A 20408-nucleotide genomic window follows, 5' to 3' on the forward strand; every position below is an offset into this window, starting at 1 on the left:
GAGGGAGACGGGCTGTCACCTGGGAGGGAACCTACACAAACACAACCCCGGGACGTCTGAGCTGTGGTCAGACTGGTTGGACCTGACAGAGATGTTCTAAATTGGGTCAGATGAAGACGCCAGAAGACCGGAGAGGGGACGTGAGCAAGTGATTTCCAAAGCTGCCCCGCATGGGTCACCGAGGAGTGATGACCCTGGTTCAGTGCCATTGACAAGACTCCCATCCTCTGCTCGGATTTTTCTGTATCCGCTCTCAGTAAGTTTGGCAGGAAATTAACTTCAGATCTGCCCAAATATGACAGGTGTAAAGGCACTGCGAAAAGCACAAATGTGGAAGTGGTGACTCTGAGCATAGATGTAAGATATTGCGGGTTTTCACATCGGCTGGAAACCACTCGCAGGTCCCGCCATTGGCTGGCCAGTCTCTGTTGGTAAATGTCTCAGCGAACTCGCCCAGTTTTCTGAGAAAGCCCCACCTGAGAGGCTGGGTCAGGGGGGTACGGGGTCTCCCCCTGGGTCCTACCCGCCCCCACCCTACCCCCGGGACAGGCTGGCTGGGGTCCCAGCACCGCCATGGTGTCCTGCAGGCGGGGACACTCACCGCAGCTCTCTGTGCATCTCCTTTCACCAGCAGGACCCTCAGATTGCCCTGGGACAGCGACATCTGTCCGCTTGCATGGACACCTGTCGGGCCGGGCTGCACGGCGGCGGGTCCAGGGGCCTTGGCCAGCGCTGCCACAGTGTCCGCGAAGGCCTGGACGGTCTTCTCCGCTGCATCCACCAGGTAAATCTCTTTCAGGGAGTGCCCATCGTGGCTCAGCTGGCAGCTTTCCTGGACGGCCAGAACGATAGTGCTGACGCACACAGCTAAGGGGAAGCCGAAGAGTCCGGAGCTGATGGCAGGGATGGCCACGGACCTGCAGCCGTGCGCCTCGGCCAGACGCAGGCTCTGCTTCACGGCCGCCTTGAGCTGGGACACGCACCTCAAGGCCTCGCTGTCCTTCCACTGGGGCCCCACGGCATGGATGACCAGGCGGTAGGGCAGCTTCCCTGCCGTGGAGGCCACGGCGCCGCCCACAGGGATGGGGCCCGCCGTCCTCAGTAGCCGGCTGCAGTCCTCCTGGAGCGCGGGGCCCGCCGTCTGGGCCAGCGCGGCCGCCAGGCCCCCGCGGAGCTGCAGGTCCCCGCTGGCGGGGCTCACCACGGCCTGGGCGGCGGGGAAGCGGGTCAGGTCACCCCGCTGCACGGCCAGGGCCACCCCAGGGCGCAGCTCCACCCGAGGCAGGCCCCTGTGCGCGTCGCCCCGGCCTGCCGCCCCTGCGGCCTCCTGCAGCTCCAGGCAACAGCCGAACCGCCGCTGGACCTCGCTTCTGTAATAGGGCGCCTTCTCCCGGAAGAGCCGGCTGGCCCCCGGCGTGTGCACCTGCAGGCTTTCCACGCGCACGGCCTCCCGCACCTGGCCCAGGAGCCTCACGCCCTCCAGGACCCTGGCCCGAGGCCCGATCAGCAGGACACCTTGGGCTCTGTTCTCCGGGTTGAAAATGACCTGGACGTTTGTCCTCTTCATCTTCTGCCAGCAGAGCTTCTTCTCTCTCCTCAAGTAATCAATGACGATGGGAGGCTCGATTTCGATCAGTCGCTCTACTCTCATGTGCTTTTCCACAAAGTTGAACAGCAAGCTGTGGGTTTCATTCACTTGGCTCGTGCAGCCGGCGATGACGACCTCGGCTTTGGTTTCTGAAGTGAGCTCGTCGATGATCACAGTCCTAGAGGGCGAATTATGTCTCCTGTGCAAACTCTGAGTGAGCCCTTTCCATTTCCTGCCTTTAAGAACTTCCCCGTCCTTAAGGTCCAGGCGCTTGTAACTTAAGGCGGTGACCATCTGCTTTGCGGCATCCGATAGGACTTCAGAGGAATAGCCGGTTAGGACGACAGCTGTACCTGCTAGCTCATAAACTGCAAGAATTTTCTGTGCCACCAAAAGAGACTTCGAGAATTCTACACAGTCTACTTGTTGCAAAAACTGGAAAATCTCAGGGGGAAGCTCGATGCTTTTTTGAACCATGATGTGCATCTTCTTCTGTATTTCACACTTTGCTTTATTCACATCTGCGTGGAGACCCTTGAAGCACATGTGTTGAGAAGCTTTGTCGTAACACATCTCCACCTCTGGGCACTCAGTGCGGAGATGCTCTAGGGCGTTGCTGTGACACAAAAGAGAATACCTTCCGGGAGAAAGAGCCACTTTTTCCTCTAGACTTTGCTCTTCTCTCTTAATTTTTTGAACGGTACTTTCTATTAATTCCTTGATTTGTGGCTCCACGTTCTGTACATCCTCTGATTTCCCCACTAAGGTTACAGTCCCTGTCAGTGTATCAAACTCTATCAAAATCCTGTCGTCTTCTAAATGATTTCTTACGGTGTCCCACACCGTGGGGTCCACAGTAAGCGTAGTAACTTTATACTTAGACCTGATGCTAGAGAATGCCATCGAAACATCTTCCCTCCAGGTCCTGATTTTCAGTCTACCTAGACAGAATAATGTGGTCGCAGGTCTGATAGTAACTTCAGCACTGAGTTTAGACCATATTAGTTCACAGTGACATCGTCTCGCTTCATCATTTATCTCCTTGATCAGATGATTCTTTTGCTGCAAGAACCTCCATAAGGGAAGATCTAATGGTTCTCTGAATGGTGCCGGAAGCTTGATCAGAGGTTTTTCCTTTCCGTACAAGGCTGTGCCCAGAGAGGTATAGTACGGAAACACAGAGAGTGGCATATGTTTGAATTCAAGGTTCTTCGTCATGATGGTGCATAACACTTAAAAGGAAAGAAATAAAATCATTCCAGTGTGATGTTTCAAGTGGAAAAAAAAAACACTTCACTATTAGAGGAAAAAGAATCCTAATGATTGTAAAGCTTTGATGTTATAACGTGCTATTAGAAAGCAGCACTACTCTCAAAGTGCTCAAGTGTAAATTGATTTTTATTAATCCTACATAGGTATCCTTTGTTTAATGGAATACTTTCCAACCAAGATCACTCTGTGTTGAAATTCTGTTAAGTAAATTCTATTTTCTGTTTTCTGATAACACTGCTGTATCACCACCAGGCTAACAAATAGATAAGAATTTGTTCACAAATATGGGGGTCATGTTTGCCCTTGTGCAAAGAATATTCTGGTGCTCAAAGCAAAGCTCATGTAAGAATCATGCTATACGCTGCTTCTTGCACAGTCTCACAGTTTTAGGCTTCTTAGCTGATTTAGACTCTAGTAATAGAGAAAGAGCATAATAATAATTATCAGAGCTTACTGTGTGTCAGATGCCATTCTAAGTTCTTTCCACATATTTATTTAAGCTTCTCAACAACTCTTTGAAGTAGAGGCACTATTATTATCACCCCTATTTACAAATGATAGAACTGAGGCTAGGGAAGGTTAGGTAACTCAGATGGGACCATGTTAATGACAAATATCTGAGCTAAGATTTGAGCCAGTCAGTATCTGTCTAACCCTAAAACCCACACTCTTGCCCCTTTACCAGGGTTTCCAAACAAGATAGACTCATGGTCGTTGGAGAACCCAGCCCTGGGGACTCGGATTCAGTAAGTCCTGCCCTTCCCCTTGTCCTTGCTATGATCCCCCTCTGCCACTTCTGCTGGGGTGGTCCCTAGGGTGGGATGTGTGTGTGTGTGTGTGTGTGTGTGTGTGTGTGTGTGTGTGTTGGGGGGTACTCTTCTTTCCCTTGTGTTAGTTATTAGGTGAAAAGGGTCTAAGGAAGATAATTAGAATGAATTCCAGTAACACCTTGGATTAAAATAGCATCCTTATAGAAATATGTGAAAAATAACTTCACCTTGTGCATGATTGTCTCCTAGGCCTGGAGCCGGATGTCACAAAAAGAACATGGCCTTCACAGGCCAAGACACATAGCTGGAACTTCCCAACATGGCTCTGTATGGGCCCTGAGCCTGGGCAGGACCAGTGACCACTAATGTGTACTGAGACCCACCATGTGCAGGTATCATTTTATTCGATCCTCACAAATTCTTCTGAGGCATGTAATAATGTGAGCCTTATTTTATAGGTGAGAAAATAGGCTTTGGTGGGTTAAAGTAACTTGCTCAACACTGGACCTGAGTGAGTAGGCATTTTTCCAAAGAAGACATCCAGATCGCCAACGGACACACATGAAAAGATGCTCAACATCACTCATCATCAGGGAAATACAAATCAAAACTACAATGAGATACTACCTCATACCTGTCAGAATGGCTAGTATCATAAACAAGAAATAACAAGTATTGATGAAGACGTAGAGAAAAAGGAATCTTCGTGGACTCTTGGTTGAATTGGTGAAGCCCCTGTGATAAATGGATAAAGGGCAGTGGGAGATACAGGCTTCCAGTTATGGAATAAGTAAGTCACAGGGATGACAGGTACAGCAAGGGAATAGAATCAACGATATCGTGACAATGCTGTATGAATGGCGATAATGGTAGCTACACTTGTGAGCATAGCATATAGAGTTGTTGAATCACTTTGTTGTGCACCTGAAACTAATATAACATTGTGTGGCAACTATACTTCAATAAAAATATATATAGGGGCTCCTGGGTGGTTCAGTCAGCTAAGCATCCAACTCTTAGTTTCGACTCAGGTCGTGACCTCAGGATTGTGAGATCGAGCCCGGCGTCAGGTTCTGTGCTCAGCATGAAGTCTGCTTGAAATTCTCTCTCTCCCTCTGCCCTTCCTGCTTGTGCATGTGCTCTCAAATAAATAAATAAATAAATAAATCTTAAAATATAGAGATAAATAATAATAAGTAATAAAGTAATTTGCCCAAGATTACAAAGCTAGTAAGCATCAAAACCAGGATTTGAACTCTGATCTGACTCAAGAAGCATCATAGATGTCACCTTGCTGTGCCTTTAATTCTCCATCCTGTTTCCTCCTCTTTAAGAAAAAGTAACTATATGCACAGCATTACTAGGATTCAGTGAGCTACTGTGGCAGAAAACACAGCAAAAGATTTTACTTAGAGTAGGTTATTCAATAAGAGTTCCTCTCATTAAGATTTTGTGAATCAGATCTTGTAAAATTGAACAAAGTAATTCCAGAATAAGTGCCTGATTTATTCCTCTCAAATAATCTACGTAAAATGTAGGTTGCTAGCAAATTATGTTTTTAATCCAGCTTTTGCTACAGTTGGCCTCATTACTAATAACCCATTGTAAGTGGTGAAATAGCCCATAGGAAAAATTAATGTTATAGATGAACAGGAGATTGGGAAAGAATGAAGAGCTTAAGAGCATAGATTAGGGGCTAGACTAACCAGGTTCAGATACTGGCTCTGTCACTTACTAGCTGTGTAACCTTAGTCAAGTTATTTGACCTTTTTGTGCCTGTTTCTTATTTGTAAAATAGGGATTACAGTACTAGCAATGTCCACAGAGCAGTGTCTGCGAATACACTTTGTAGCACCCTGCAGAGCTATGCAAATGTGAGTCATAATTATAAGAGGGAGCAGCCAAAGAAAGGGAAAAATCAGTGTATCTCAGGCCACGGAGAACAGAGAGTTCATGAGTTTAGATGGGGAGGCATGGCCAACATAGTCACGAAGCGGAACCTTTGAAGAGTGCCCAACTGGTCACAGGTGCAGCTCTGCAAATAACCCTAATTACATAGTTCCTATTATTAGTCATCCACGTGTAATGCAGACATCCTGAGGATAGACCCAACTGCACCAGGCCTTCAAGCGTTCGAAGACCCACCATAAATTGGGAGGTTAACTTCTAGGCAGCTTCACGTAGCTCTCTCCCTGGGTCCAAGCCCAGGTTCAGGGAGATTTAAACCAATTGTGACCTCTTTTGTCCCCTTGCCCAAGGAACACACTAGGACTTTTATTCCATTTTAATCCAAACCATACCTTCACTCCAGTTTCCCCAACTCATCAAAGCCAAAGGGAGTTTCCTCCATATATCTCCCATGAAGCAGTTTATCTTCAGTGGGTGGAATGCCGCAGGATCATGTCTCATGCTCCCCCCATTAATCCCAAGCCCACTGTTCCTCCTCTCCCTAAGAAGTCAGCCCCCCTGATTCCTATTCCACAACCTCCACCTCCGAACACCAAGTGGAATCTCCAAGCTGAGTCTACATGTCTCAGTGAACTGGCCATCTAATATCCAAAAAACCCTCAGAAATGATTCCATGAAGTTCAGCTGGACATGGTTTTTCACAGGGTTGCTGCAAAGAACAATCTAGCAGACATCCATTGGATGCCATTTACTGTCCCTATTAATTTCTGAATGATGAGACTGACAGGAGAAAGGGGAAGTAGTGATACTTTATAGGAAGTGTACGTGTTTCTGAATATTTCTTTACCTAACCTTGTTGAAATTGAGATTTTCTACCAAGTGTACAGCTGAAACACACATGATTTTAATTTCTATGTGAGAATTTACATCCTTACAACTCCCAGTCTTTTTTATATACAGTATTTCAAAGAGTCTACGAATTATATATTTTTCACTCTAGGTAGAAACTCATGAGAGAATCTCCTTATGTCTTTCAAAACTTAGCATTGCTTCTCTAAAGTTTAAATCACTGGACTCATTAACTATCATAACCCAGAGAACGGGATTACTAATTGGATTTCCAGTGAAACTTATGAATAAGAAGTAAAACGCATTAGAACCTAACTGATAACTTAAGCTCCGCTAAAATGGTTTAGATTATGTCAGGTAGGTTCACAGAATCAGGCTCATAGATGTTACCTTTTTTGTCAAAAAACTCAATCAGAGCCGAATTCTCTTCAGGAAAACATTCAATACTGGCAACTCTTCCTCCTCCATTTTGTGGATTTTCAAATAAACACTTCAAATTATAGTCATTAACACCAGGTGGCAAGTTTTCAACCCTGATTGTTTTTGTCACTTCCAGAAGTCTTGGAGAAAGCTGAAGTTGTTTCACTGAATGGTGCCTGGCACAATCATCAACAAATTTGATGGCATCTACAAATCAAAATCAATCGATAGATCAGTCAGGAAATTATGATCATACCTTTATATTATACAGAAGAAACTGTCTGAATATTAATTGAGATAAAGAAGATAGCTAAGCACTCAATTTTTATTTTTATTTTTTTAAGCGCTCAATTTTTAGAGGCAAGATTTTAATTTCTATGTGAGAATTTGCATCCTTACAACTCCCAGTCTCTGTTGGTTATACACACGTGAATGTTTCACCTGGCTTTCTGCCCCGGAGCTGTGTCCTCACCTGCAGTCATAGCTCTCTCCAACCCCCCTTGACGTCCTACCTGGGTGCTCTCTCTACGATACAAATCCTCTCACTACATTCTTTTCTCAAGTCCTACCATGGCTTCCCATTACCTGTAGGAATCAGTTCATGCTCCTTAGGCTCAAAATGCCCTTGGTTGGGTATTTGACTCCAAAGTAATTACCAAACATCACTTCTGGTTATTTCCTGCCATTCATTTTATTTTCCATATTGTCCCCAAAACTAGCCATTATTTTGAAAACCCTATTCTCTTTTGCCTCAGTATATATAATCACCTATATCTAAAATCTCTAATTTTTTTTGTCTTGGTCCTATTCCTCCTTCAGGACTCTGATTATCTCTTTCAAATTAATAAATACCGAAGGTGGGCCCATGATGTGCCCGCACTGTGCTGACCTGGGGTTAGAGAGATGAATATAACAAGTCCTTGAAAGTTCACTATCTGGGAAGGAGGGAGGGAGGGAGTCTTGAAAGTACACAAATGGCCTATTGCGGGATCAGATGAGGCAGGAGGATAAATAAGTGGAAATCCCACAAGGACTCCCAGAGAAGGTAGTTGCTGATCTGAGTTCTGAAGGATGAAGAAGAGTTTAGCAGATAGATAAGGGGAGGAGAGCTTTCAGGCAGAGTGAAGAGCAGTGGCAGGAAACAACAGTGTACTGGGGACCTGGGAGACTGGGACCACTGGAGCATCGACCTCATAGACTGGAGAAAGCAAGGCAAAACCAAGCCACCTTGTTTGGGTCCCCCCCCCCTTCCCTGAAGCCTGCTGTTTTATGGCTGAGAGAGGCAGCTTCTCCTCTCACATCTTCATTTTTCATTTACTTATGAGTCTCCAACTCCACAGGAGTTCCTCAAGAGCAAGCCAAGAATTATTCATCTAGGTACCCTCAGCACGTAGGCAAGTGCCTGGCACATAGCACTAATCACACATAGTAGGTGTGATTAATGAACAAAAGCAAGTCCACTTAGTTTTTCCTTTATAAAAAATAATTATACATTTGAAATAAGAATAGCACCCTTCACTGAGCTCTTACTATGTCTCAGGTACTATATGAAGGGCTTTGCACACATTATCTCATTAAACCCTCTTAGAAGCTGTATCACGTAGGTGTTTTTTCCTCTGTTTTATAGATGAGAAAAGCAAAGCCCAGAAGGTAGTAACTTGGACGACCTCAGAGAATTAGTCAAATGGTTGAGCTAGAATTTTGACTTCATGACCTGTGCTCTTACTTAGCCATTCTCCTACCATGGCCATGGGACAGTGAAGGCTCGGAATAGAACAGAAGAATCCCTGGTGTTTCTGGAGATAACTCCACACACAGACCTTGAACAGCACTCATTTCCTGCATCACGTGCACTTACTCTCCTGCATATGGGATGACCATGCTAGTACTAAGGAAATATAGGGTAAAGGAAACAAGACAACAGGCTGTGTAGAGGTGGGCTGCCGAGGTTCAAATCCAAGAATTGATTAGCATCTCTGCATCTCCGGCTCCTCGACTATAAAATGAGGAGTGATAACAATTATCTCAAAAGGTTGTTAAAAGGAATAAATACATTGACACATGGCACAGGCTTGGCACACAGTCCCTGACTTACAGTATCTCTATATGAGTGTCTGCTGTTATTATCATTATTACATTCCATTAAGTCCAGTTTGGTAACACAGATCAATATTTACTTCTCCCAGTGAGATAACACGTGAAAATGCTGACTCAACTCCTTAGAATCACTTTAATAACCTAAGACTGTAGATTTCTATTTGGGTGTATAATCTGTGTCTATTGTTCTGTGTCTCTCTCTCTCTAACACTGACACACACACACACACACACCCTCATACAATAAAGTCTGATTTACTGAACATACCAGAATTCAGTTTTAAAACAAATCTTCTCTTTCAAAATAAAAAAGCATCTATTCTAACTTGGAATCTTCTCTTACTAGCTACTGGAAAAAGTCAAACTTTCAGAGAGATTCTATTAGCTGAGTGTCTCAGATCCCAAAGTGCGGTGCAAAGAAGATTGGCAAATGCAGCATTACTTGAACTTACCTGTATGCGTTTGAAAGGTAACTACAGCAACATCAAAATCTCGTAATACTTCCACTTTGAAATCATTACTGGACAGGCCGCTTACATTCTCCACTAGCAAGATTAACATTATATCAGTTACATTTGCCTTGAGATTTTCAAATGCAACCAAAGAGGAAGTATTTTCACATTCTTCTGAGGTATCTTCCATTCTCTCTGCTCTTCTGAGAGAAAGTTTTATATCCAGTTCTTCTGACACATCTGATTTTAGGAGGACAAAAGAGGCACAAGATGTTACATTTGTCTACCATGGTCCTAGCAAAGTAAATTGTCATATGACACTGTCCTCTTTCCTTCTCTTGGCTAACTCAAATAAAAACAGATCTTAGAAGGCTTTTTGTTTAATTAAAAATAAAATGTAGCGTTTAACTGTCTATTATTGATGAGCCTGATTTTTGGTATGCCCCTCCTGCCTTGTCTTTCTGAGGAACCTGTCTTTCATAGCATTTGACATATGCTTCTATCAAGCACCTCATTCTAGTTCTTGAACTCAGCTTCTCAAAAGCAAGGGACATGTTTAGTCATCCTTGTATCACCGGCACATGGAATACACTTGAGGCTCATTAGCGTTTGCTGAATCGAAGATTTACTGCTTGGGCCACTGGAGGAAGGCAAGAATATCTGATGACATGTAGCACATTATGCTCTGAAAAGTAATACATTTTCATCACCGAGAAGAAAAAAGAGAGTCGTTGAATGACAAAGGAATATAACATAGAAAGTAAAATGGGCCAGAGAGCTGCATGTACGCATCCAGCTCACCGGACAGCAATCCTCCCAGGCAGCTTGGTCCTCTGCATTGTCAGCCCTACGTGAGCCCTAGCTATGCACCAGGTCAGGCCCACTCTGCCTGTCCAGGGCAGTTTGATGCGTATGATAGGATCTTCAGACATTCTGTGAGTGATGATTCCACTGGGGCCCTTACTACGCTCAAGGCACTGGAGGTGTGGGGAGGGGTGCACACAGAAAACAGCAGATAAGGAGCTTACAGGTTTTCTAACGGAGATACACAAGAAAAATGACAAACGGAACTGACATTTGTAAACATCTATTATGGCAGAGCAAGATGCTACGTGCTCACCAAATTCCATTTAGTTTTCTTTCTGGGCCACATTTCCCAGACTTCCCACAGTCGAGTTCATGTGGCTAATGGAATATGGGTGGAAGTGTGAATCGCACTTGCATGCCTGGCCGGTACAAATCTCCTTTATGTGAATCTCCATTCTCCCTTGCAGTGACATTGGAGGCCACAGATCAAAAGTAATGTTGCCAAGAGATGGAAGGAACCTGGAATTCCTGAATGGCTGTGAAGCGGTGTAGACGCCTCCCTTCCCCAGCTGCTGACCACACTGACCTATGATGTGGGTGGTTGTTTGTTCCAGCAGTTAGATCTAACACCCTGATACGGACTCCTGCTCTGCGCTGGAGGTAACATCAGGTACTCATGCCAAATACAAAAATAGCTGGAGGATTCAATAATAACACAGCATTCAATGAGACAGGTGTGACAAAGCAGAAGGACTGCCAGGCTGGGGGTAAGGTTGTGGGAGTTCCACCCCAGATGCTGCCACATTTCAGCCATGCGACCTCAGGCATGTCTCTTTACAAAACAGTATCGGATTAACCGAATGGTAAGAGCCTTCCCAGCAACATAATTTTATGACCTTATGACTATTAGAAGGTTCATCACAAGAGAGGCTTGGTTGACTGCCAAATCAAGAGCATCAACAATCCAAGCAGAAACCCGAGGGAAACAAGGAGGTTGGGCTGCCTTAGAAAGGTGTCAGGAAAAGGGGAAGCTTGGTGGGTCTTGAAAGCTCTCTTGAGTTTAGATAGAGAGAAGTGGGGTAGCAGAGATTGTGAGCCACAGAAGTACAGCAGAGCACCGTGCCTGTGCCAAACTATTCAGGAAATGGTGATCTGACCAATGAAGCTCAGGGAGCACTTGTGTGCAAATATAAGAAAAGGCCAGAAAAGTCAGCTCCACCCAACGTGCGGTGAGGACTTTCTCTTGCAGTCGGTGGTAAGGGGGAGTTGTGGAAGGTTCTGTGATAAGGAAGACAGGATATTTAGCAATAGTAAAAGGGCCAGTCAGAGTTAAGGGGAAGGACATCAGATACAGGGCAGCCAAGCAGGGTGTGCCTGCCACGCGGGATCTGTGAGGTAATAACGGGAGCCTGGCATGAAGGAGGGACAGATGAGGAAAAAAATTTTTTTTAAAATTTTTTAATTTTTATTTATTTATGATAGTCACAGAGAGAGAGATAGGCAGAGACACAGGCAGAGGGAGAAGCAGGCTCCATGCACCGGGAGCCCGACGTGGAATTCGATCCCGGATCTCCAGGATCACGCCCTGGGCCAAAGGCAGGCACCAAACCGCTGCGCCACCCAGGGATCCCGGAAAAAAAATTTTTTAATTGATTAAAGTCTCTGTGACTAATATGTGTGAAGGCTTAAAGGAGAGAGATGACTGAAGTTTCTAGCAGGTGATGAGCAGACTGGTTGTGTACTTCAAGAGAAATAAAAGAGGGCAGCCCCGGTGGTGCAGCGGTTTAGCGCCGCCTGCAGCCCAGGGCGTGATCCAGGAGACCCTGGATGGAGTCCCATGTCGGGCTCAGCATGGAGCCTGCTTCTCCCTCTGCCTCTCTCTCTCTGTCTCTATGAATAAATAGATAGAATCTTTAAAAAAAGAGAGAGAGAGAAATAAAAGAGCCAATCATGGTACCGGTTTGATGAAGAAGATGACACAGGTGGCTTTGACATGGTGGCTCTAACGTATTTTCCAACAGGAGGGCCAGACACAAGGTTTGGAATTTGGAAGAGAGTCCAGGCTAGAAATATAGACTTGAAAAAGCCAGAATTTGCTAACCACACGTGACCAGTATTTCTCTGCTCTTGCATGTCTCTCTTCTACAGGTTCTTCTAATTGCTGGTTTCCACCTTTCAGACCCAGCCCAACTCAGCTTAGCCTGGAACAGGACATTAGCTCAGTGTTCACACCCTCTGGTGTTGGCATGTGGCTTGACTGACCTACCCTTCCTCTGTCAACGGCTTGTCCCTCTCCAACTTTAAGCCCGGGGCTGCGGGCATGCCCAGTGCGCCCAATGTGCAGTATTCTCTGTTCTTCTCATCCCCGAAATGTGGGACCTATTAGGAAACCACCCTCCACCCTGATTTTGCTCAGTTCTGAAACCTGTCTACACCATTCCAACTAATTTCAAGAGGCTTAGCCTTAGGGTCACTATCAGGATTCAGCGTGCAGCGACCATTGGACAAGGGACACCCACTTATGTCTCTTAAAGGGGCCAGCTAGCTACCTTGTTAAAGACTGCCCAACTTCTTACTGCTGCTTACTATCATTAAAGTCTGGGTCATGCAAAAACAGGTCAGCGAATGAGTCTAAAGTCTCCAGGACAATGAAAAGTCCATTGGTGGGGCGGGGCTGGACGGCTCTTTCTGAGAATATACTTGGTGTTGTAAGCAAATCTGAAACAGCGCTGACAAATCAGTGAAGACAGCGTTAGGGTAAAATCTATAGAACCATAAGAAACACAGACTTGATTAAAGTCTAGACTCAGGAAATGGCACAGATATAGATGTACCAATATAAAACCACTTCCCGCTCTAAAATTGAGCTTGAGGGTATAGCAGCTAAGGCATTTGCCAAGAACAGATAAGGATTTAGGGAGCTCCCACTGTTAAGTGAGCCAGTTCCATATCTGCAGATTAGAAATCAGGAATTACTCTAGGAGACAAAAAATTCCTATATCCTAAGAACCGTGAGCTTCTTAAGAAAACCCCACATCCTAGATTCTACAGTTGAATAGTGTCTCCATGTTAGGTAAAAACAATCCATACATCCCTATCCGGTTGTTTTGCCGAGTAAAGGCAGCTCTCAGCCTACTGCCATTGTCGAAAGAGAAAGTTGCAAAAATCTAAACATATTCTCAAGATTGTGTCAATTTTAGAGGAAAATAGTTTATATATTTTTGGGAATTCCTTTTCCCTAAGATTTGGATATATGTACCACTTTGTCTCTCTTGCTCAGCCATTCAGACACGTCATCACCTCCTCCCCTTTATAACAGCAGGCTTCGCCAGGCAAAGGAGCTGCTTCTACACTACCTGGCAGGTGTACTGCAGGCCATACCCAGACACTAGATAAGTAGCAGAGTCCATAGCAGAGGTTGCAGGCTGTTTCCTATAGCAGATGGGATGAGAAGAGCTGCTGCTGGTCTAGGGGTGCTGCACCCATATACCGCACCCAGCACTTAGAAGCTTTTGTCCATCCTCCTGTTGTGGCTCCAGAGGACAGCACCCTCCCTATGTAGTGCTCGGACACTGAGCCACACATGGCACACACTGGCACATCACGTCCTTGCTTCATGATGGCTGGTTGGGCACAGGTGGGCTCTGAGGGTCAGTTTATCACCATCTCCCAGGCACCTCTTTACCTCCCCTCAATTGCAAGGTGTTTTCCAGGCCCACAGAGAGAGCTGTTCCCATCCTTCTGACCTGAGACCTCAGGGGGCTCCCCCAGGGTTCACCCTCAGCACAGATGGCTGAGAGTATGTAAATGTACACCCCACTTTGTGAAATCAGGAAGAGAAGGATGACCCCAGCAAGTGCCATCTTTGATGAATGCAAAATTGCTGGCAAAGGTCAGCCGTCACAGTTCTTTGACCTTACCTGGCTCTTTGACATGTTCTTTGGTCTCCAATTCCTAAAATCCAATAAACAATAGAGCAGAATCAATAAACTACTAAAATTTCTTTGCATTACGAAACTGTCCCTGGGACTGGCCTGGAGACACAGGGTCAATAGAAACAATAATAAAAAGCCCTGGCACTTTTGCTGTTGAATGCACCTCACGTGTAGCAGCGTATCCACTCAGCACAAGAATCACTGGTAAAAAGGAATCACAAATAACTGAAACTCCAATTAACACCAAGTGCTTGGGGTATGGGATAAGACCCAAAACTTCATGCCCCTGGGTGGCTCGGCAGTTGAATGTCTGCCTTCAGCTCAGGTTATGATCCCAGAGTTCTGGGATCAAGTCCCACATCAGGCTCCCTGCTCAGCGGGGAGTCTGTTTCTCCCCGTGCCCCTCCCCGCTGCTCATGACCTCTCTTGCTCGCTCTCTGTTTCTCAAAGAAAAAAATAAAATATCTTTTTAAAAGACCTAAATCTTTTCCCCATTTAACATTTATTGAGTGCTTACCATTAATAAGCACTGTGCCTTGTGCTTTACAGAGCTTGTTTCATTTAATCCTCACAGTGATCTAACAATCCAAGGACTGGATTACTATCCCATTTTATAATCGAGGCGATAGCACATATAGTATGAACCACTGTCCCCTCGAAATGATGTAAAATTAAAACAGAGCAAGTTCCACATTAAAAGCACCCAGGAAAAACAAATGCAAAAATTTACATCTGAAACCACTCTCATTATAATCTGCAAATTCTGACTTTTTCTGAAAGTGTTTAAATCATACCAAAAGGGCTTCCACCTTCAATATTCCAAAACTTCCCCATGACCATTCTCACTCTCTCCACATCTATAAGGTGCATTCTGTTGCAATTCGATTTATATTTATCTTCCCTCTATACTCTCCATATTAAGATTCCCTTCCCGCACACCTCCGCAGATTACCCTACATCCCTCTTACTCACTCCTTGACTTACCTTTGTTGGAATTTCCCCCTCAAAGACATCCTGGACTTCATCTGGGGCTGTGGGCAACTGGACAGTCAACTGGAATGTTCCTTTTCCTAGCCATACTAACTCATGGTTCTTTCTCTCCAGAACTCTTTGCTGAACTGAAATTTAAAAAAAAAAACTATCAATCTTTATTTTTTTGTCAATCTTTATTAACAAAATTATTCCATAATTTCCATAGGGTTTCATCATTATCAATCGGTGGTTTGGTCAGTTTCCCAAGCAGACCCTTGGGTGGTGAAAAGAGGAAGAGTTTAGCAAATAGACGTGGGTTTCGATCCCATTTTACCCTTAGGTTTTAACTCTTGTGTATGTTCCTTAATAAGTCTCACTTACCAAGCCGCAGTGTTCCTGTCTATTAAGAATTAACGAAGATGGTCTTGTACAGGTGTTACATGGATTAAACTGGAAAACATCATGAAAGACTTAGTACAGCACACTATGCTCTGTAGGCACTTAGAAAGGTAACAATACTTATTCACAAATGAAAGGAAATAAAGCATGCCTCGTGCTGAGCCACTGAAGGTTGGGTGCTGAGACAAGGCATGATGAGAGCTATATTTTAGGGAGGTGATTTGAGTGATCATGAACAAGAATGGCCAGGAATCTTGTGAAAAAAGCTATTTCACTCAGCTCTTTAACCTGTGATGATAAGAGCCTCACCTCTGATAGTAAAAGGAGTAGAAAAGGGATGGGAGAGATTAAAAAAAAGAAGAAGAAGAAGAAGAAGAAGAGGAGGAGGAAGAATTAGCACACTAGGCAGCTGGGTTGAAGTGAAAAAATTAAACAGTGAACATAAGAGTCCAAAAACTTGGATTTGAATTCCAACTTGGCCAAAAACTAGATGAGTGACATTGAGAAAATATCTTAACGTCTTGAGTCTGTTTCCTCCCTTAAAACGGTGTCTGTGAATGAATTCTGTAACACCCGCAAGATTATGCAAATGTGTTTATAATTATAAGCAGGAGCAGCCAGAGAGAGAAAAGGAAAACTAGTGTATCTCAGGCCACGGAGAAGAGGGAAAGAATATGTTTGGAGGAGGAGGTGTGGTCAACTAGCTGGAGCAAAGAGGTCAGGGTGAAGGGGATCTTTGAGAGCGCCCTACTACCCACAGATGTGGCTCTAACGGGAACGATGTGGCATTCTGATGTGGACAGTCTGAGAGCCAATGATGCGGGGCTCTTTCACAAAGAGGAGCTGGAATAGCTTTTGCACCTCAATCACGCATGAAAGCGTGGAAAAGTGAGGCTTTCACTGGAGGCTAACTCAGAAACAGGCCCCAGAAGCAAGAGGAGAAGGAACGCCAGACCCTAATTTGACTCTTTCTGAGATGGCAGGTGTCATCACATGGACTCCTGAGGGGTTGTCCCAAGCTAGAGTGGGGACCGGGGACTGGATAAGACCCCGGAAGCCTGAGAACAAGCCAAGTTTTGTAAACCAAGTTGTCTAGAGTCGTGGATTCTGTGATGCATTCCTTTTATAATTCCCTAGACTTTAGTAGAGTCTTATCCAGGCATCTAAGTGCCAAAGCCTGTGCTGAGATTGCACACAATACGTACGGCACCACGATTTTGAGACAGCGGGCAGTAGCCAGATGAGTAAGTGACCCGCAACGAGGACAAGGTGAATCTGGGAGGAAAAGGGAGGGCTGAAATTCTGCTGTCCAGCCACCCTTACCCATGTGGACAGCCTCCCTTCTGCACCAACCTCAGACCACCTACATTTAATTTTACTTAAAGAGGAGATGGGTTCCCTCACTCCAAAGAGGCTGAAAACCATCAGGAGCCAAAGTATGGCCAGAAAGGATGATCAATGCATGCATCTGAAGCACAGCTTAACATCTTGTAAGTCGGGGCGCCTGGGGGGCTCAGTGGTTGAGCGTCTGCCTTCGGCTCAGGGTGTGACCCCAGGGTCCTGGGATCGATTCCGCATTGGGCTCCCTGCATGGAGCCTGCTTCTCCCTCTGCCTGTGTCTCTGCCTCTGCCTGTGTCTCTCATGAAAAAATAAAATCTTAAAAAAAAAAAACTACGAAAATCTTATAAGCCAATTTACACTGGACTTTTCAGAAACTGCGTGAACTATTTAAGATACAGCTTCCACATACTTCTGTGTGCTATACACTAATTGTTACAAAGAAGTGCTGTTGGGCTCATTCTTACTACATGAGTTATATGAATAAAGTTGGGCTACACTGCAAGCCTGCACCTGGTGGGGAGGGCGGAGGGTGGAGGGTGGGAGGTTGGAGGGAATCCCTGGAGAAGAACTAGTGCGAGGACCGCCAGGGTGGGGTCACTCATTGTTAGCAAATTTCTGACAGCCTGTGGCTGGTGCATTACTTCCTCCGAAGGAAACTGAAACTGGAAAGGCACTTCTCACACCCCAGGACCTTTGTTATAAAAGATTCTGAGTAGTCTGAGTTGTCTGTGCTGGAGCAGGTTGGGGAGGTGGGCAGGGCGATGAGAAGAGAGAAGCCTAGCAGGGAGACTGAAACCATTTCTGCTTTCAGGGCTAGAAGAGAATGATGATTGATGCAAAAATGGATTTTGTGCTCTTGGTGTTTTTATGCTGTTTGTATTTTCTCTGAATCATTTTCCTTTTTTTGTTCATTCAGGGTTGTCAACAAGCAACTGAGCTTCCCAAACGTTAGCACACCAGGGTCACCTGGTGCTGGTTAAGTGTGCAGATTCCCACTCACCCACACCCGGGGCTCCTAAGAGACAGCTGGGACTGCTTCTGTTTAGTCTGCTGTGAGTCAGATGCAGAGGCTGGTGGTCCCAATTTGCGAACTACTCGAGGATAATGAGATTCTACAGAAGTAAGTGTCCCTAAGGGCCAGGCCCATATGATGCTGACAGTTGCAATCAAAGTGGTCTAACTCCTCGAGGTAAATGAAACCGAGGGGAAATGGCAGGCATTGCACAGCTGCCCTTCAGAGCATTCATTCCTTGGTGAAATTAATCCTTGGAAAACTTGGTTCTTTGCTCTCATCAGGGCTCTGAGCCTAGTAGGTCTCCTGTCCCCTACCTGCCTCCCCTTGGACACACTTAGCTGTGGACCCCTCTCCTTTCTGGGTTTCATTTTTTCCTTTCTGGATCTCTGCCCTAGACCATTGCAGTTTCTCTCATGTAAGCCTCACTGGCTCTCCTCTGGCTCAAATGCTTCTCCAAATCCAGCGACAGGAACATACAATCAGAGCTTGTCCACATCCTTCCCTATGGGATTCCAAAGGAAAAAGTGCGTGCTTTGGGAACAGCAGGTCGCAGGCCTCTTGGTACCGACCTGGTGGTGTCTTGAATGAGCAGATAATAATTGGGTGGGTGCTTTACTTCCCTTTCCTAAGTCAGGGGGTAGGGAGCAGTGAGAACTCAGTCACTCAGCTGCTGGGGACGGGGAGGGATCTTCCCCCACACACAAAGCTCAAAACTCGCGACCCACACCAACTCCGAATATCAGTCTGAGAACCACCCTGACACTGAGGAAAGAGGTACCAGTGCACCCTCAATAAAGATTCTGTGTGTTGGTCAACAGCGCAGGGCCCTCCACTAACTTTCTATATTTACACCCCATGTGATTTCAGGCAGCACTTTTGCCCCTCCTCCGGGTGATCCCAGAAACACTGGGAATCTCCATGACCCTTGGGAATAGCCCCGTGACTCCCCCACGTTATTGAACCCCACGTTATTGAAGACCTTTCTTTTTTTTTTAAGACCTTTCTTTCCCCACCTAAAAAATACCTGAAGAAAAGGAGGCTCTCATTCTCTCACAGAGCATTGACCTGGGTCCCCAAATCCAGAACATGCATCTTCCATCCCTACGCTGATCTTCCTTGCTCCAGGACTCACCTGTCCTCACCTAGAACATTGTGTGAAATCTCCTAAAAAGTTCTGATTTGTAGCATTTCTCCCAGCAGAAGTCTAGGTACTTACTTTCAACCAAATTCATCTCCCTAAAGTGGGTTTGGACATCCCCTCTGCCTACTATGGGGCAAGTTCCCACCCTGCAGGCGTCCTGCAGGGCCCCTTACCATCTCAACCCAACTGTCTCTTGGCCCTTCATTTCCTCCCCAGCGCTTCACAAGAAGCAGGTTCAATAAGAGGAGGCCCAGGATTTTTAAGATATAAGCACCAGAACATGAGAGACTCCTAACTCTGGGAAACGAACAAGGGGTGGTGGAAAGGGAGGTGGGCGTGGGGTGGGGGTGACTGGGTGACCGGCACTGAGGGATGGGCACTGGGTTGTTATGCTATATGTTGGCAAATTGTACTCCAATTTAAAAATATGTTAAAAAATAAATTAATTAATTAAAAATAAAATAAAATATAGGCACCCCCTTTGTAGCCTCCTGGGACCTCCGGGCCGGCGCTGCGGGCCCTGCTTGCGCGCGGGGACTCAGCCAACCTCCCCGAGGGCGCCCTGCGCCTTCCCGCGCCCCGCGCCTGTTCACGCAGCCCGCTCCCACCCGACGGTCCTCCCCAACACCCTGCCTGTCCGGGAGCCGAATTGGCCCCCCAGGAATCCGTTTAGACAGGACTCGCCTCCTCGGACACTTCCTCGCCCCTTTAAATTGTTCTCCCTTAAACCTCTGGAGCTGCCTTCCTGGGAGGAAAGCCCTGCAATGGAACAGCGACTCCGCCGCCAGCACACCTCGCGGCGGGCTCCCCGGGCGCCCAGTCTGCCGCCTCGCGCGCGGCTCTGCCGCCACCTCCAGGCAGCCCGCCGGGAGCGCTTAGCCCCACGGGCTCCAGCTCGGCGGGGTCGCCCCGCTGTGTGTCCCGGGGGGGGGGGGGCAGGCCTCCCTTGGGGGGGAGACCCCGGCTGTCACGGGTCCCCCGCACCCCGTGAACCCCTCACCGTCCTCTAGATGGAAGACCACCAGGAAGCGGGGCGGGCTGCCGGGCTCCCGGAGGACCTCGCACGCCCCGCCGCCCGACCTCCTCGCGCTCTGGAAGTACAGCTGCAGTTTGGTGGGCAGGCTCTCCGGGGGGTCGGGGCCCCAGGACCCCTCGACCAGCAGCGGGAAGGAGCCGGGCGCCGCCATCCTCAGCTCCGCTGCTCTGCCCCTGCGGCCGCGCGACTCACGCGACTTTGCCCCCGCGTCCGTTTCGGTTTCGGTTTCCCAGAAAACTCCTCCCTGACCTAAGTTTCTGTCTGGCAGCAGTCGCGACCCCCGCCCCGCACCCCAGTGCTTCGGCAGAGGCTGGCCATCGCCGCTCCAAGCAGCTGGCGCGCCCCTGTTAGTGCGCGTGGGTCCCTAAGCTGGGTCCCTAAGCTAGCACCCCCCCCCCGCGGGCCG

At 46.7% G+C, this 20408-nt stretch overlaps 1 protein-coding gene across 1 annotated transcript in view; it reads right to left on the reverse strand.

Annotated features, from left to right (window-relative positions):
- Window positions 1-20178, reverse strand: part of PARP14 (poly(ADP-ribose) polymerase family member 14) — a 38855-nt gene extending 18677 nt beyond the window's left edge. Inside the window, exons 1-6 of the mRNA XM_055315976.1 lie at window positions 19967-20178; window positions 15082-15215; window positions 14083-14116; window positions 9356-9595; window positions 6778-7014; window positions 602-2820 (exon numbers count right to left, since the gene is read on the reverse strand). Of these exons, the coding sequence (XP_055171951.1) occupies window positions 602-2820; window positions 6778-7014; window positions 9356-9595; window positions 14083-14116; window positions 15082-15215; window positions 19967-20153 (3051 nt within the window). The 5' untranslated portion in view covers window positions 20154-20178. The remainder of the gene's footprint in view (window positions 1-601; window positions 2821-6777; window positions 7015-9355; window positions 9596-14082; window positions 14117-15081; window positions 15216-19966) is intronic.
- Window positions 20179-20408: the final 230 nt, after the last annotated feature.

This window comes from Nyctereutes procyonoides, unplaced genomic scaffold (assembly GCF_905146905.1).
Source record: "Nyctereutes procyonoides isolate TBG_1078 unplaced genomic scaffold, NYPRO_anot_genome, whole genome shotgun sequence".
Classification (NCBI taxonomy): domain Eukaryota; kingdom Metazoa; phylum Chordata; class Mammalia; order Carnivora; family Canidae; genus Nyctereutes; species Nyctereutes procyonoides.